The 17,513-nt window shown below is 43.1% G+C and overlaps 2 protein-coding genes across 2 annotated transcripts in view; both read left to right on the top strand.

Annotated features, from left to right (window-relative positions):
• The first annotated feature begins 468 nt into the window (after window positions 1-468).
• dnai2b (dynein, axonemal, intermediate chain 2b) lies at window positions 469-13,424 on the top strand. The gene is made up of 13 exons (XM_024006964.1): window positions 469-685; window positions 1,328-1,518; window positions 1,865-2,026; window positions 4,917-5,038; window positions 7,558-7,700; window positions 7,896-8,009; window positions 8,585-8,724; window positions 8,969-9,091; window positions 9,266-9,489; window positions 9,675-9,810; window positions 10,003-10,149; window positions 10,352-10,570; window positions 13,175-13,424. Exons 2-13 carry the CDS (start codon window positions 1,336-1,338, stop codon window positions 13,205-13,207), a joined length of 1,746 nt encoding a protein of 581 aa, XP_023862732.1. The 5' UTR covers window positions 469-685; window positions 1,328-1,335; the 3' UTR covers window positions 13,208-13,424.
• A 1,663-nt stretch (window positions 13,425-15,087) lies between these two features.
• The window catches only part of LOC111977372 (kinesin-like protein KIF19), a 101,392-nt gene continuing 98,966 nt past the window's right edge, over window positions 15,088-17,513 (top strand). Inside the window, exon 1 of the mRNA XM_024147617.2 lies at window positions 15,088-15,562. Coding sequence (XP_024003385.2) covers window positions 15,524-15,562 — 39 coding nt within the window. The 5' untranslated portion in view covers window positions 15,088-15,523. The remainder of the gene's footprint in view (window positions 15,563-17,513) is intronic.

Below are 17,513 nucleotides of genomic sequence, written 5' to 3'. Positions count from 1 at the left end.
TGAGAAAATATAGTCATACTCTTAATGAACATTCTGTTTTCATCTATTGTCAGTTAATGTTTAATTCTGTAGGGTTTTGTTATGTTATTTTATGTTGGTTTATTTTTCAGTTTGAGTCCATGTGAAGTAGCACCGTCTACAACCATTGAGAGTGGTGATTGATTTGTATGTATCCTCAGAGATGGGGTGTAATTGTAAGTTAATAAAATACTTTTGTGTAGCTAGTATTCTCATGTGTTTGGTGTATGTTCATTATGTTAATATTTTGTGCACCTTTTTTTTAAGTCCAAAAATTAAAGTGTGGCTGACCTGACGGTGACAACGCCTCCAACCACTGAGCCAACCCTGAGTTTGCATTATTAAGTGGACGTGAAAGACCACAAGCATTGGGTAAATGTTATGACGACTTGGTTAGCCACACAGGTGTGGGCTTCAATTAAATGTAATTGTATGGTTACACCAATGACTATTGGTTACGCCGATCTCCTGTGCAGAGCAGCCTTTGGTCCACTGACTCTCCTAGTTTGGGCGGTCATATCACACTGGGCAGGGGATGTGTTGCTAAGATACGGTAAACTGCTGCTAGTTTTGTGTTGCGTTGAGAGTGGGGGAAACTCAAACATTTGAGGATACGGCAGGGAGTTTTGACGCTTCATTTCATTATCTTGTATCCTCAAGAGGAAAGGTAGGAATATTTCATTATGTTTTCTGTTTATTGACAGTCGTTTGATTCGAACATTCAAAACAATAAGAATGCCATGTTAGATAATGTAGCTAGATAGCTAACGTTAGATGATACTCTGGCTCAAGTGATGCTTGATTAACCGTTAACGTTATCTAGCTAACGTTAGCTACCCATGCATCGTCAGGCTGGCAAACGTTAGTMAGCTACTAGTAATGTTAGTCAGCTAACGACAACGTTAGCACACTTAGAACTCCCCCCAAATAGATATCTCTTGTAATGTGGCAACTTAGCTACTTAGGCTAACCATCACAAGTTGGTTACATTGTAAAGTCAACTGAGACAAAGCTAGCAAACTGACACACATATGTTGATTGATTGGAAGCTTGTCATTCACCAGTTTGGTTGACATTGCCACATTGCAGGTAACCTCCCCTCCCCTTTTGAATAGGGTTAATTATTTTCATCAAGAGCAGTTACTGTAACCCTGTACGGTGTAATATTCATCCAGTCACTGCACCTTTTTCTATTGTTTGTGTTAATTCCATCGTCAGGTGAACTAATCCTTGACTTGTGTTGGTAGATAAACAAGTAGGCCCATAGTCTAACCTGAATCTACCCTCTCTCCAATCTATGTCCCGATAGCACTCACAATGGAGATAGTTCATGTGTACACCAAGAAGCGCAATGAGTTTGGGCGACAGTGTAATTTCTCTGATCGGCCTGCTGAGTTGCATGTGGACATCCTCCCTGATCCTTCTCTGGCATCCAACTTCATTGAGAGAGACCCTTGCGATGTTCCCATACAGTGCACACAAGAGATGTCCGAGCATGAGGTGAACATTGTAGACTAACAACCTGTCACCTGTAACATAAAAATGTACGACAAGTAAATAGATTTGATCATTCCCTGGTACGTGTATTATCATTTATTACACAACCTAAACATTTCACAAGACTTGAGCAACACACACCAATTTTAATTGGGTATGTTGAGTGTCATGATATCAGCAAAGTTTGTGTTAGATAAGAACAGCTTCTGCATCATTATGAGATAATATGCAGCATATGGCAGCCTATGTACATTTCACTCCAACACTATTTATTCAGACTGTCTGTAACCAGACCACTACAGCCGTGTGTGCTGAATCCTGCCTGTCCTGCCTGGCCCTTTCTTTGTAGGTGAACACAGAGCGCTTTGAGTCAGACACCAGGGGGATAAACCATGTGGAGGGAGGCTGGCCCAAGGACGTCAACCCTCAGGAGATGGAGCAGACCATCCGCTTCAGGAAGAAAGTGGAGAAAGATGAGCATTATTTCAGCACCATCATGCAGCTGGGCAGTGTGAGTGTGGCCCTAAATCTACATTGCTCCAGACTAGGGGTGTTAACTGGCCCTAAATCTACATTGCTCCAGACTAGGGGTGTTAACTGGCCCTAAATCTACATTGCTCCAGACTAGGGGTGTTAACTGGTCCTAAATCTACTGTACATTGCTCCAGACTCATCCGCTCGACTAGGGGTGTTAACTGGTCCTAAATCTACATTGCTCTAGACTAGGGGTGTTAACTGGTCCTTAATCTACTGACATTGCTCTAGACTAGGGGTGTTAACTGGTCCTAATCTACTGTACATTGTCCAGACTAGGGGTGTTAACTGGTCCTAAATCTACTTTGCTCCAGACTAGGGGTGTTAACTGGTCCTAAATCTACATCGCTCCAGACTAGGGGTGTTAACTGGTCCTAAATCTACTGTACATTGCTCTAGCCTAGGGGTGTTAACTGGTCCTAAATCTACTGTACATTGCTCCAGACTAGGGGTGTTAACTGGTCCTAAATCTACTGTACATTGCTCCAGACTAGGGGTGTTAACTGGTCTAATCTACTGTACATTGCTCCAGACTAGGGGTGTTAACTGGTCCTAAATCTACTGTACATAGCTCTAGACTAGGGGTGTTAACTGGTCCTAAATCTACATCGCTCCAGACTAGGGGGTTAACTGGTCCTAAATCTACATTGCTCTAGACTAGGGGTGTTAACTGGTCCTTAATCTACTGTCATTGCTCTAGACTAGGGGTGTTAACTGGTCCTAAATCTACTGTACATTGCTCCAGACTAGGGGTGTTAACTGGCCCTAAATCAACATTGCTCTAGACTAGGGGTGTTAACTGGTCCTAAACCTACACTGTATAGACTAGGGGTGTTAACTGGTCCTAAATCTACATTGCTCCAGACTAGGGGTTTAACTGGTCCTAAATCTACATTGCTCTAGACTAGGGGTGTTAACTGGCCTAAATCTACTGTACATTGCTCTAGACTAGGGGTGTTAACTGGCCTAAATCTACTGTACATTCTCCAGACTAGGGTGTTATTACTGGTCCTAAATCTACATTGCTCCAGACTAGGGTGTTAACTGGTCCTAAATCTACTGTACATTGCTCCAGACTAGGGGTGTTAACTGCCCTAAATCAACATTGCTCTAGACTAGGGGTGTTAACTGGTCCTAATCTACATCGCTCCAGACTAGGGGTGTTAACTGGTCCTAAATCTACTGTACATTGCTCCAGACTAGGGGTGTTAACTGGTCCTAAATCTACTGTACATTGCTCCAGACTAGGGTGTTAACTGGTCCTAAATCTACATCGCTCCGACTAGGGGTGTTAACTGGTCCTAAATCTACATCGCTCCAGACTAGGGGTGTTAACTGGTCCTAAATCTACTGTACATTGCCTCCAGACTAGGGGTGTTAACTGGCCCTAAATCAACATTGCTCTAGACTAGGGGTGTTAACTGGTCCTAACATACATTGCTATAGACTAGGGGTGTTAACTGGTCCTAAATCTACATCGCTCCAGACTAGGGGTGTAACTGGTCCTAAATCTACTGTACATTGCTCTAGACTAGGGGTGTTAACTGGTCCTAAATCACTGTACATTGCTCTAGACTAGGGGTGTTAACTGGTCCTAAATCTACTGTACATTGCTCTAGACTAGGGGTGTTAACTGGTCCTAAATCTACTGTACATTGCTCTAGACTAGGGGTGTTAACTGGTCCTAAATCTACATCGCTCCAGACTAGGGGTGTTAACTGGTCCTAAATCTACTGTACATTGTCCAGACTAGGGTGTTAACTGGTCCTAAATCTACTGTACATTGCTCCAGACTAGGGGTGTTAACTGGTCCTAAATCTACATCGCTCCAGACTAGGGGTGTTAACTGGTCCTAAATCTACTGTACATTCTCCCAGACTAGGGGTGTACTGGTCCTAAATCTACTGTACATGCTCCAGACTAGGGGTGTTAACTGGCCCTAAATCAACATTGCTCTAGACTAGGGGTGTTAATGTCCTAAACTACTACTAGCTATAGACTAGGGGTGTTAACTGGTCCTAAATCTACATTGCTCCAGACTAGGGGTGTTAACTGGTCCTAAATCTACTGTACATTGCTCCAGACTAGGGGTGTTAACTGGCCTAAATCAACATTGCTCTAGACAGGGTGTTAACTGGTCTAAATCTACATTGCTCTAGACTAGGGGTGTTAACTTGCCTAAATCTACATTGCTCCAGACTAGGGTGTTAACTGGTCCTAAATCTACATTTCTCTAGACTAGGGGTGTTAACTGGTCCTAAATCTACTGTACATTGCTCCAGACTAGGGGTGTTAACTGGTCCTAAATCTACTGTACATTGCTCTAGACTAGGGGTGTTAACTGGTCCTAAATCTACTGTACATTGCTCCAGACTAGGGGTGTTAACTGGCCCTAATCTACATTGCTCCAGACTAGGGTGTTAACTGGTCCTAAATCTACATTGCTCTAGACTAGGGGTGTTAACTGGTCCTTAATCTACTGTACATTGCTCTAGACTAGGGGTGTTAACTGGTCCTAAATCTACTGTACATTGCTCCAGACTAGGGTGTTAACTGGTCCTAAATCTACTGTACATTGCTCTAGACTAGGGTGTTAACTGGTCCTAAATCTACATCGCTCCAGACTAGGGGTGTTAACTGGTCGCTCCAGACTAGGGGTGTTAACTGGTCCTAAATCTACATTACTGCAGAGTAAGGGTGTTAACTGGCCCTAAATCTACATTGTCCCAAATACATTTATTATCTGCTACAGTAGTTTAATAGATGGAGAGAATAACCAGTTCTGAAAGGGAGAGGTGGAGAGAATAACAAGTGTTCCTTTCCATCTCTGATCAGAGCCCTCCTCTGTTCCTCCCATTCTAACACAGAATATGGAGCATTGCATCAAACAAAACAATGCCATCAACATCTACCAGGAGTACTTTGAAGAGGAGGAGGTGGTGGAGGAGTCCGAGGAGCAGCCCTCAGCCAAAACCATCAATGTTTTCAGGTGCCTCCCTGACTTCTATTAACCTATCGTTCAACAGTGTTAGACTTGCATAACAACAACAATGGTTGTAGTTATTGCCCACATAGAATCCATTACATTTACATTACATTTTAGTCATTTAGCAGACGCTCTTATCCAGAGCGACTTACAGTAGAGTGCATACATTTTATTACATTTTTTACATACTGAGACAAGGATATCCCTACCGGCCAAGAGCAGACGCTCTTATCCAGAGCGACTTACAGTAGAGAGAAGTGTGTTGCACCGTTCCCGGAGGTACTGCAATACCGGGTCGATGCGTGGAGCGGACGGAGCAAGCCCCATTTAATTATGATATTGTTATTTAAGGCTATATTACCAGTGTCTGGTGTCTCTTAAGTTAGTGGAACACAAAAAAATATTGTATGGGACAATATAACGTTTTTGAGAAATATTATATATATACAGTGCATTCTTAAAGTATTCAGACCTTTTCCACAATTTGTCACATTACAGTCTTATTCTAAAATGGATTACATTGTTTTCCCCCTCAATCTACACACAATACCCCATGACAAAGGATAAACGGGTTTTTAGAAATGTTTGCAAATGTATTAAAAATAAAAAACAATACCTTATTTACATAAGTATTCAGACCCGTTACTATGAGACTTGAAATTGAGCTCAGGTGCATCCTGTTTCCATTTATCATCCTTGAGATCTTTTACAACTTGATTTGACTCAATTGATTGAGAAAGGCACACACCTGTTTATATAAGGTCCCACAGTTGACAGTGCACGTCAGAGCAAAAACCAAGCCATGAGGTCGAAGGAATTGTCCGTAGAGCTCCAAGACAGGATTGTGTCAAGGCACAGATCTGGGGAACTGTACCAAAAAATGTCTGCAGCATTGAAGATCCCCAAGAACACAGTGGCCTCCATCATTCTTAAATGGAAGAAGTTTAGAACCACCAACTCTTCCTAGAGCTGGCTGCCTGGCCAAACTGCGCAATCGGGGGAGAAGGCCTGACCAAGAACCCGATGGTCACTCTGACAGAGCTCCAGAGTGCCTCTGTGGAGATGGGAGAACCTTCCAGAGGAATAACTATCTCTACAGCACTCCACCAATCAGGCCTTTATGGTAGAGTTGCCAGACAGAAGCCACTCCTCAGTAAAAGGCACATGACAGCGCGTTTTGAGTTTGCCAAAAGGCACCTAAACGACTCTCAAACCATGAGAAACAAGATTCTCTGGTCTGATGAAACCAAGATTGAACTCTTTGGCCTGAATGCCAAGCGTCACGTCTTTAGGAAACCTGGCACCTTCCCTACAGTGAAGCATGGTGGTGGCAGCATCTTGCTGTGGGGATGTTTTTCAGCGGCAGGGACTGAGAGACTAGTAAGGKTTGAGGGAAAGATGAACGGAGCAAAGTACAGAGAGATCCTTGATGAAAACCTGCTCCAGAGCACTCAGCACCTCAGACTGTGGCTAAGGTTCACCTTCCAACAGGACAATGACCTTAAACACACAAAGCAGGAGTGGCTTCCGGACAAGTCTCTGAATGTGCTTGAGTGGCCCAGCCAGAGCCCGGACTTGAACCCGATCGAACATCACTGAAGAGACCTGAAAATAGCTGTGCAGCGACGCTCCCCATCTGATCTGACAGAGCTTGAGAGGATCTGCAGAGAAGAATGTGAGAAACTCCCCAAATACAGGTGTGCCAAGCTTGTAGCGTCATACCCAAGAAGATTTGATGCTGTAATCGCTGCAAAAGGTGCTTCAACATGGTACTGAGTAAAGGGCCTGAATACTTACGTAAATGTGATATTTACTGTTTTTTATTTGACATAAATTTGGAAAGATTTTTTAAAAATCRGTTATTTCTTCATCATTATGAGATATTGTGTGTAGATTGTGTGTAGAACTGAAAATTATTCATGATTATTATTTGACCATGCTTGTCACTTATGAATATTTTGAACATCTTGGCATAGTTCTGTTATAATCTCCACCCGGCACAGCCAGAAGAGGACTGGCCACCCCTCATAGCCTGGTTCCTCTCTAGGTTTCTTCCTAGGTTTTGGCCTTTCTAGGGAGTTTTTCCTAGCCACCGTGCTTCTACACCTGCATTGCTTGCTGTTTGGGGTTTTAGGCTGGGTTTCTGTACAGCACTTCGAGATATTAGCTGGGCTATATAAAATAAACTTGATTTGATTAATGATAAAATCTATTTTAGAATAAGGCTGTAACGTAACAAAATGTGGAAAAAGTCAAGGGGCCTGAATACTTTCCGAATGCACTGTACATATGTTTTTAGTTAAATGTATTTATTGTTTTCTTTTCATTTTGAAAATATAATGAATTGAAAGTTCTTTGTTGATGTAAAAATATAAATGTACTGATTTTGTCTCATTAGATTTGGGGTGGGGTCGCTAGAAATTCTTATGAAAGAAATGGGGTCCCCAGAAATTCTGGCTGAAAAAATGGGGTCCCCACTGCTTTAAGTGGTTTTACATCGCTGTTTTGTTTTGATGTTCCAGAGACCCGAACGAGATAAAGCGCACTGCCACCTGTCTGTCCTGGCATCCCGATGGCAGCTGTAAACTGGCTGTGGCCTACTCTTCACTAGGGTTCCAGAACATCTCTCCAGACATGAGCTATGACTCATATATATGGGACATTGGTAGGTGTAATACTTCAGGGAGAATCTGCGTAAATCTATATATTTCATTTTATATTTTTCTTTCTAACAGAGTGACTATCATTGCAATAGCTGTCACAGTGAGACTAACATTTTCCGCCCTAATTGGTTGTTCAGAAAATCWATGTGGACTACGAAGTCTAGTAATCAATTGAATCACGTCTGTTGCCTCTTCAGAGAATCCCAATAAGCCAGAGATGACCCTGAAACCGGTCTCTCTACTGGTCTGTCTGGAGTACAACCCCAAAGACTCTCACATCCTGGTCGGAGGCAGCTACAATGGCCAGATCGGTGCGTCCTTCAACAGCACAATGTTCTCTCCTTTTATTCCCCAGAAAGTATCATGGTTCCTGTCAGCTCGGTAGCTGTACAGAACATTGGGGGTATGGTCAGGCCATCATCTTACTCTGACTGTCTTACATCCTCTTTCTTTTCTGTTAGTCCCATTTACCCCAGGATCTTACTGTTTAAAGTTAATATTACGTTTTTTTCAATTGGAAATGTCATAATGCTTTGAGTTATGTAAGTCCAGGTCTGGATGGGTTTGTGCGGATGCTCTTATTTACACATTGAAGTATATTACCTCAGGATATTGTTCAGGCTTTGACAGCTCAATATGAAATTCAGAAATTAAGTTGTGTGTTATATGTGCCTGTGTAAGAGTTGGGTTCAATTCCATTTAAATTCCAGTCAATTCGGAAAGTAAACCAAATTCCTATGCCAAATGTTCCTAATTGAAGAGAATTGGGATTTCAGTGTACTTCCTGAAATTAAATGGAATTGACCACCAACCCTTGTGTGTGTGCGCGCCCGCTTTCATGTGTGTTTGTGAATGTACACTAAGTAAAATGTCTTTGTCTGAGCAGCTTATTGGGACACTCGCAAGGGGAGCCAGCCGGTGGAAATGTCCACAATAGAGCACAGCCACAGAGACCCTGTCTACAAAGTCATCTGGTTGCAGTCAAAGACAGGAACCGATACCTTCTCTGCATCTACGGACGGTCAGGTGAGCCAAACCTCCAAATGAAGAAATAAAGGCCTTTGTCACCTTAACCTTTCTCAAGCCAAGCAGGCACAATAGGTCAGGGAAGCACAAAACGCTCATGGGCAGTGAAGTCTAATACTCTTGGTCTGGGATGGGTACACTTTCTCTGACCTTAAACTACCATTCGGCCGTACCCAGAAGTTATGTAATAATACATCTATTGAAGGCAAGTAGACTGAGTTGACCCCTGTTCTCTGTCTATAAGGTGCTGTGGTGGGACATCCGTAAGATGAGTGAGCCCACAGAGAGGCTGGTACTGGACCCCAACAAAAAGGGCAACCTGGACAATGCCTTGGGGGCGATCTCACTGGAGTTTGAGACCACTATGGTGAGGAGGATCTATAGAATGGACTATCCCTCTGTTGTTTCACTGTTGATGAATTAGGAGTATGGATCAGCCTAACATCTTCTTGTATCACCTGGAGTAGGAGATCCAGTATATTATTTATTTGTACGAATGTAAGACCTACAATTGAACATGATGTTTTCTCTTCTTATTCAGCCCACAAAGTTTATGGTGGGGACAGAGCAAGGGCTGGTGGTCTCCTGTAACCGCAAGGCCAAGACCCCGGCAGAGAAGATAGTGTGTACGTACAGCGGTCATCACGGCCCAATCTACGCCCTGCAAAGGAACCCTTTCTTCCCCAAGAACTTCCTGACCGTAGCCGATTGGACAGCCCGCATCTGGTCCGAAGACATCAAGGAGTCGTCCATCATGTGGACAAAGTAAAGGGTCCCTCTGAAACATAAAGCAGATGATATAGCTACTTCACAGATAGATTCAGTCTTTTTAGGTTCTGATAGATTCATAACACTCTTTAGGTTCTAATACACATAAGCAGTGATTTGGCATACAACTCACCTCCTGTAATATTGACCTATTGTCAAATGACCTCTGTTGGTTGCCATAGATACCATATGGCCTATCTGTCAGATGGCTGCTGGAGTCCAGTACGGCCCTCTGTGTTCTTCACCGTCAAAATGGACGGGACGCTAGACGTTTGGGACTTCCTCTTCAAACAGAACGACCCCACCCTCAGTCTAAAAGTATGTCCCTTCCACACCTGTCTGTATTCTCAAAACAATGTCCAGCCTTCACTCAACACCTGCCAGGCCTAAATGACCCTGGGAAACCCTGTTCTGTTGTGTTGGGTTGTTATCGTTGGTAGAGGTCTTGTATGGTGATGCCAAAGAAAATGTCCGCCATCGGATAGACAATGAAGTTCTATTGTATTCTAGGTGTGTGATGAGGCTCTGTACAGCCTGCGGGTGCAGGATAACGGGCGCTTCCTGGCCTGTGGCTCTCAGCTGGGCACTGCCACCCTGCTGGAAATCTCCCCAGGGCTGTGTACCCTCCAGAGGAACGAGAAGGCCCTAGCCACTGCGGTGAGAGARACCCTCTACCTCAGAACATCCATCTCTGCCCTAGCCTGGTCCCAGATCATTGTGGTGTGACATTGACCATAGGAGTTGGCAAGACAACACAAACAGATCTGGGAACAGGCTACCCCTGCCCAGCTCTATTCTACTCTTTTCTCTCCTCACCTATCTATACTATTGAATTGACTCTATGTGTGTCTTTGGTCAGATGTTTGAGCGGGAGACCAAACGGGAGAAGATCTTGGAGGCGCGCCACCGTGAGATGCGTCTGAAGGAGCGCAGCCGCTCGGAGCAGAGCAAGGACGAGGACACCAAGGAGGGCGACGGAGAAGAGAGCGTCGAGGAGCTAGCAACTCGCACGGAGGCAGAGTTCTATGAGATAGTAGAAGCTGAGCTGAAGAAGAGAGCTAAGGAGCAAGAAAAAAAGGTTAGAAGGGCTTGAGTGAAAAAAACTAAAACATTCTGAACATCCTTCAGGTTGATGACTTTTTACTACTCCAATCAGTTTTCCATGTTGATTCAACTTCATCCATTGATTTTTGTTGTTGAAATAATGTGAAGCAATGTTAATTCAACCAGTTTGTGCCCAGTGGATTATTATTAATCTGTTTATAAACTCAGCAAAAAAAGAAACGTCCCTTTTTCAGGACCCTGTCTTTCAAAGATAATTCATAAAAATCCTAAAAAAACTTCACAGATCTTCATTGTAAAGGGTTTAAACACTTTCCCATGCTTGTTCAATGAACCATAAACAATTAATGAACATGCACCTGTGGAACGGTCGTTAAGACACTAACAGCTTACAGATGGTAGGCAATTAAGGTCACAGTTATGAAAACGTAGGACACTAAAGAGGCCTTTCTACGGACTCTGAAAAACACCAAAAGAAAATTGCCCAGGGTCCCTGCTCATCTGTGTGAACGTGCCTTAGGCATGCTGCAAGGAGGCATGAGGACTGCAGATCTGGCCAGGGCAATAATTTGCAATGTCCGTACTGTGAGACGCCTAAGACAGCGCTATAGGGAGGCTGGACGGACAGCTGATCTTCCTCGCAGTGGCAGACCATGTGTAACAACACCTGCACAGGATCGGTACATCCGAACATCACACCTGCGGGACAGGTACAGGATGGCAACAACAACTGCCCGAGTTACACCAAGAATGCACAATCCCTCCATCAGTGTTCAGACTGTCCGATATAGGCTGAGAGAGGCTGGACTGAGGGCTTGTAGGCTTGTTGTAAGGCAGGTCCTCACCAGACATCACCAGCAACAACGTCGCCGATGGGCACAACACCCACCGTCGCTGGACCAGACAGGACTGGCAAAAAGTGCTCTTCAGTGACGAGTCGCGGTTTTGTCTCACCAGGGGTGATGGTCGGATTCGCGTTTATCGTCGAAGGAATGAGCTTTACACCGAGGCCTGTACTCTGGAGCGGGATCGATTTGGAGGTGGAGGGTCCGTCATGGTCTGGGGCAGTGTGTCAGAGCATCATCGGACTGAGCTTGTTGTCATTGCAGGCAATTTCAACGCTGTGCGTTACAGGGAAGACATCCTCCGCCCTCATGTGGTACCCTTCCTGCAGGCTCATCCTGACATGATCCTCCAGCATGACAATGCCACCAGCCATACTGCTCGTTCTGTGCMTGATTTCCTGCAAGACAGGAATGTCAGTGTTCTGCCATTGCTAGCGAAGAGCCCGGATCTCAATCCCATTGAGTACTTCTGGGACCTGTTGGATCGGAGGGTGAGGGCTAGGGCCATTCTCCCCAGAAATGTCCGGGAACTTGCAGGTGCCTTGGTGGAAGAGTGGGGTAACATCTCACAGCAAGAACTGGCAAGTCTGGTGCAGTCCATAAGGAGGAGATGCATTGCAGTACTTAATGCAGCTGGTGGCCACACCAGATACTGACTGTTACTTTTGATTTTGACCCCCCCCTTTGTTCAGGGACACATTATTCCATTTCTGTTAGTCACATGTCTGTGGAACTTGTTCAGTTTATGTCTCAGTTGTTGAATCTTGTTATGTTCATACAAATATTTACACATTAAGTTTGCTGAAAATAAATGTAGTTGACAGTGAGAGGACGTTTCTTTTTTTGCTGAGTTTATGTCTTATGACTGAATTAGTTGGCTATTTCAGGAGCATAACAAACATCAGCAGCCTATAATAGCATTCATCTGGCAATACATTAACATGAGGTGGCCTATATACAGCATGAACTCAGACACTATGTTCTGTGCACCATGGCGGCTCTGATGATCTTATAGTTGATCATGTGTGGATGAAGTATCACTACATGGGTTTGTCTCATCTGAGTGTCAATATGTCCCTCCCTGCTGTGATACTAATTCAACTGTATCTAGAGGGCAGGTTTTCTTGCCTGCAGTGCAGGCCATAATTGAACTCTCTCCCGTGAAGATGTTTGAGAACTTCAGGACAATAGCTGGAGAGAGGCTCATGTCAGAGTGACAAGTTATATCAAGCAGTTAAAGTTCCTGTTTGATATACGTTGTCAAGGGTTTATACATTTAGAGGGGGCTGGTGAGGAGGTCTGAATTTTGTTTAAAATCTATAGCCGTATGACACAGCTGACAATTGAGTAAAATCAAAATGTTTATTTTTTGACTTAAGTCATTGCTGATCTCCTCCTGCCTGTATAACATCACCACTGATAGTTACCTGTCAAACATAGCTGCACCTCTTTGTCCAGGGGTAACAAATTGCTCCTTGTTTTGGTCCAGTGGCCCATTAAGATTGGGGACTATAAAAAGCTACTGTTAGCTCGTCTAGAGAAAGAACTCAACCTGTAAATCTGACTGTAAATACCCAAATGCAATTTTTTCCCCCAGTAATGATGGAAATATTTTATAATAAGAAAATAGGAATGAATTAAATAGATTGTTGGTGTTTTTTGTACCTTTCCGTGACGTTATGTTTACTTCTAATGTAATTGTCAATTACTTACAGATACACACAGTAGATTCTGTGCTCAAACTAATGCTGTAATATCATTGTGTCGCCCCTCAGGAGAAAGACGTGTGTGAAGAGAAAGAAGTCTGAGACAGAACACCTTAACAACACCATGTTCCACATGCTGTTTGAAATGTAATCTTGAATCAATCGAATAAATACAGCAAGGCATTTTCTATTAACAGAGAAATAGACGTTCTCAGTGAGTCATGCGGAACTCATTAACAGGATTGAGGTACTGTTTAATTATTGTTATTTATAAATAAATATTAGGGTTTTCTTCATTGATTAAAGGAAATGTATTTTGCTATGCGTCTTGGGATTTTGACATTTGTTTCCTTTGTAGAAATKATGAAGACGGGGGGCACATTGTATGAAATGAGTCATATGCCAAGCCTCAATGAATGTCAGAGTCCTGGATTGTAGATATTTGTGTGCAATTTCAAGAGCACAGTACAGGCTGACTCATTAATTATAACAGTGACTCATTCAAAGTGAGTGCAGTGTGGCATTGAAGACCTTGTTGAGGATAGAGGGAAAGGACCCATAGATGGACCATTCCAGATTTGGGATGGAGATGCTTTTGGTTGGTATGCAGTTTCACCCAAGTACCCCTGACTGCAGTGTGCGATTCAGGCTGGGCTCAAAGTGGGTTTGACTCTGCCCATGTTTTACACCTGCCCATTTTTTTGTCCTGTCCATCTGAGGTTTGACAGTCACACTGAATACAAACGTATTTCATTTTTTAAGATCGTTAGAAATATATAAAAAGTGGTACCAGCAGATGTGTTGTAACACTTTGCTTCAGGACAAGCTACTGATATTGTTGCAGTGAACAACAGACTTGTTATGTATGTCATGTACTGTTAAAATTGTGTTGATAAATGTTATAACTTTGTAATATTATTTAATTGAGCATATATATACATTTACTACCTATCCTGATTTATAATGCTATTTACTTTCCTCATGAGAATGGAGACAGACTATACCATATAGACATACTGACAAGCTGAATGTGCTTTGTACATTAAGTTATACCAGCTCCAGTAAAGAGATCAGAGACTCGGGTGACTTCTATGTCAACTTMACTAAACAACATAACACAATTGAAACAATTAAACACAGTAGACAAAAACAAGGCATACATTGAAGAAACACAGAAAATCAACGATCAAATCGATTACATAACTACATGTAAACCTAGGCTTACTGCTCAAGTAGGCAAATTTGTCCAAATAAGATTCCCTCATTGTGAGCAATTAGCGAGCTCACGTGCAAATGGGTGCTAATTAACGCTATGCTAACATTGGTGGTAGTAGACATATAAAAAATATGCCACTGCACTGGTATAACATGAATATTACAAAGTACATTATGTATAATGACAGTCTTACTTCCATTGTTTATATATTTTTTCATGTAGGTTAGGTTCGATTAAGATTCGCTTTTGTTGATGTTGATACCTTCGAAGTTTACCTGAACTTTTTTGACCTTGAAGGAGACGGGAAGGGTTCGGGTTAAATGCGGTTGACACCGCCCACATGTAGGCCGGCCCCGACGTTTGACTCCGCCCACATTGAGCCCGGCCCGGAACTGCACACTGCAGTCAGGGGCTTCTCGTTTCACCAGCTCATCAGGTTGTGTGGTAGGCCTAGCTGCATTTCAATCAGTTACAATACCGCATAAAACAAATATGAGAATTGTCATTTCATTTAGCTCTATAAACGTATGTTAGAATTTAATATTTTAGTCTGGAAACGACAGTCAAAGTTCTATTTAGTATTGGGGGCAAGCAATTGCGTCACCGTAATTTGGAGAGATGTTAGTGCAATTCTATGCGCCATCGATTTATCCACCAGATGTCGTCCTTGGGCCGCGGCAAATCGAAGAAACAGCTGTTTACTCTGGTGCTTTACGCACCTCTGCCTGTCTGTTTAAACTACCTACTGATCTCTAAGGGTATCCAGGAACAACACACGAGTCGTCAGATGAAAGAAGCGAAGGGGAGAGTGAAGGAGAAGGGAAGTCAACAGTGGACACCTGCCATTCTCCGTCCGCATCCTCGTATGTCTTCAAAGACATGAGCGAAAGAACAACCTAATTATTTCTGTAAACAGCATAGATTAAACGGAATGTAGGCTACTCGTTTTACGCTGTTATATCAGACTTGTTTTGTAAGAGCGCACTTTTGGCGATAGGTGTCTATTTAACCGTAAATACATTAGAACTATTTTGCGGAAAGGTAGAGGTTTGTAGGCTAGTTGTCGTCAATCGAGTTCGACATTGGACAAGCCATACAGGTGGGTGGAGAGGGGTCGTGCAGGTATTGAGCAGGATGTCTGACCGATGTCCAGTTTAGCCACTATTTTCTAACAATCGAAGATACTCCAACCACCAGTGGCCATGAATGAAACAGGCGAATCAAAGGACCACCAACTGACAGTAAGTACGATACACTAGCGTAGCCTGCATACACTTTGTCACACTTCTTTACTATTGCTGCGAGAACAGTAGTGTAGTATAGCCTACCTTTATGGGGACATTTTAATTGAATGCCACGTGGAAGGTGTGACTAGATAATTGTGTAGACTACTGTAGGCCAGATATTCCCAAACTGGTATACGCGCAATGCCGTCGGGGGTACGCCAAATAAAAATGTGATTCACAATTTTTTTAAATGGTATATATTTATTCCCTTCACATTTTCAAACAGTACATTTATATTTGGGTGAGTTTTTTTTCTCGCCAGAGTAGCCTCGTTTTTACTGGCAAAAATCAAATTAAACCATCTAGTGTTAAGCGAAATAACAACACAATGTCAAATACAGGTAGCCTAGGCAAATAATTAACATCTAATCACATTAACCGTTACTCTCTCGCGGGAAATCTTCACTCCTGCGCAGACATTTAGAAACGAAACACGACGGGTTGAAAATAAGCCACGGGAGTTTTTTGAGCGAGAATAAAGAAGACTTTCAAGTAGTAAGACATGTATAAAAGCAACAGATACCATTAATAAGAAGGGGCTAGAAGCCTCTTATATGGTGAGCTACCGAGTGGCTGAGAGAGGCAAGCCACATACTATTGAGGACTTAATTATTTCGGATATGGCTGGGACAATGCTGGGAGAAAAGACCAAAACAACTATACAGACAATGACTTCATCAAACAACACTGTTTCACGACGCATCAGTGCCATGGCAGGAGATGTTTTGAAACAATTACTGCTTCGCATACAAGCCAGTGAGTTATATGCCTTACAGCTGGATGAGTCAACAAATGTGGCGGGCCTGGCACAGCTCCTGGTATATGTCCGTTACGTTTATGGGGGGGCAATTAAGGAAGACATCCTCTTCTGAAAACCACTGGAAACCAGGACAACATGAGAGGATATTTTTAAAGTACTGGACAGCTTTGTGACATCTTGACTTTGGTGGTCAAGATGTGTTGTACTGTACTGATGGCGCAAAAGCCATGACAGAGACAGTGGAGTGGTAAAGCGCGTGCAAGCATTTGCTCCGACGCCACTTGGGTACACTGCAGCATCCACTGAGAGACTCTTGCTGCCAAAGGGCTCTTGCTGCCAAGGCCCCTGAAGTCTCTTTTATTTTCTGCATTATGCAATGATATGGGCAGCGACCATGTAACTCTTTTACAACATACAGAAGTGCGCTGGTTATCAAGGGACTAAGTATTGACACTTTTTTTTCTTTTACATTGAGAGACAAGTTTAAAGTTTTCTTTACTGACCATAATTTTCACTTGTCTGACCGTCTAGGTGATGTTTTTTCTCTCCTGAATGATCTGAATCAAGGATTAAAGGGACTCTTCGCAACTATAATCAGTGTGCGGGACAACATTGAGGCTATGATTAAGAAGTTGGAGCTCCTTTCTGTCTGCATTAACAAGGACAACACACAGGTCTTTCCATCATTGTATGATTTTTCGTGTGCAAATGAACTCAAGCTTACGGACAATGTCAAATGTGATATAGTGATTATGTGCGCAATTATGGGTGCGCATTTATGCAGGTACTTTCCCAAAACGGACGACATAAACAACTGGATTCATTATCCCTTTAACACCCCGGCCATCCTGCAATCTAAGCTTGATGCCCTCAATCTCACACAAATTATAAATTAACCTACCAGGTACAACCCCAAATCCATAAACACGGGCACCCTCATAGATATCATCCTAACCAACTTGCCCTCCAAATACACCTCTGCTCTCTTCAACTAGGATCTCAGCGATCACTGCCTCATTGCCTGCATCCGTAATGGGTCTGCGGTCAAACGACCACCCCTCATCACTGTCAAACGCCCCTTAAAACACTTCAGCGAGCAGGCCTTTCTAATCGACCTGGCCCGGGTATCCTGGAAGGATATTGACC

This window comes from Salvelinus sp. IW2-2015, linkage group LG18 (assembly GCF_002910315.2).
Source record: "Salvelinus sp. IW2-2015 linkage group LG18, ASM291031v2, whole genome shotgun sequence".
Lineage (NCBI taxonomy): Eukaryota > Metazoa > Chordata > Actinopteri > Salmoniformes > Salmonidae > Salvelinus > Salvelinus sp. IW2-2015.
The sequence above is the reverse complement of the archived record's forward strand: the minus strand, read 5'-3'. Positions and strand labels throughout refer to the sequence as shown.

Bases quoted from the DNA above. Each gene is read 5' to 3' on its own strand.
- dnai2b (XM_024006964.1), top strand. From the start codon at position 1,336: ATGGAGATAGTTCATGTGTACACCAAGAAGCGCAATGAGTTTGGGCGA. The intron at 5,039-7,557 runs GTGCCTCCCTGA...TTGATGTTCCAG, and splicing joins AAAACCATCAATGTTTTCAG to AGACCCGAACGAGATAAAGC. The intron at 9,092-9,265 runs GTGAGGAGGATC...CTTCTTATTCAG, and splicing joins TGGAGTTTGAGACCACTATG to CCCACAAAGTTTATGGTGGG.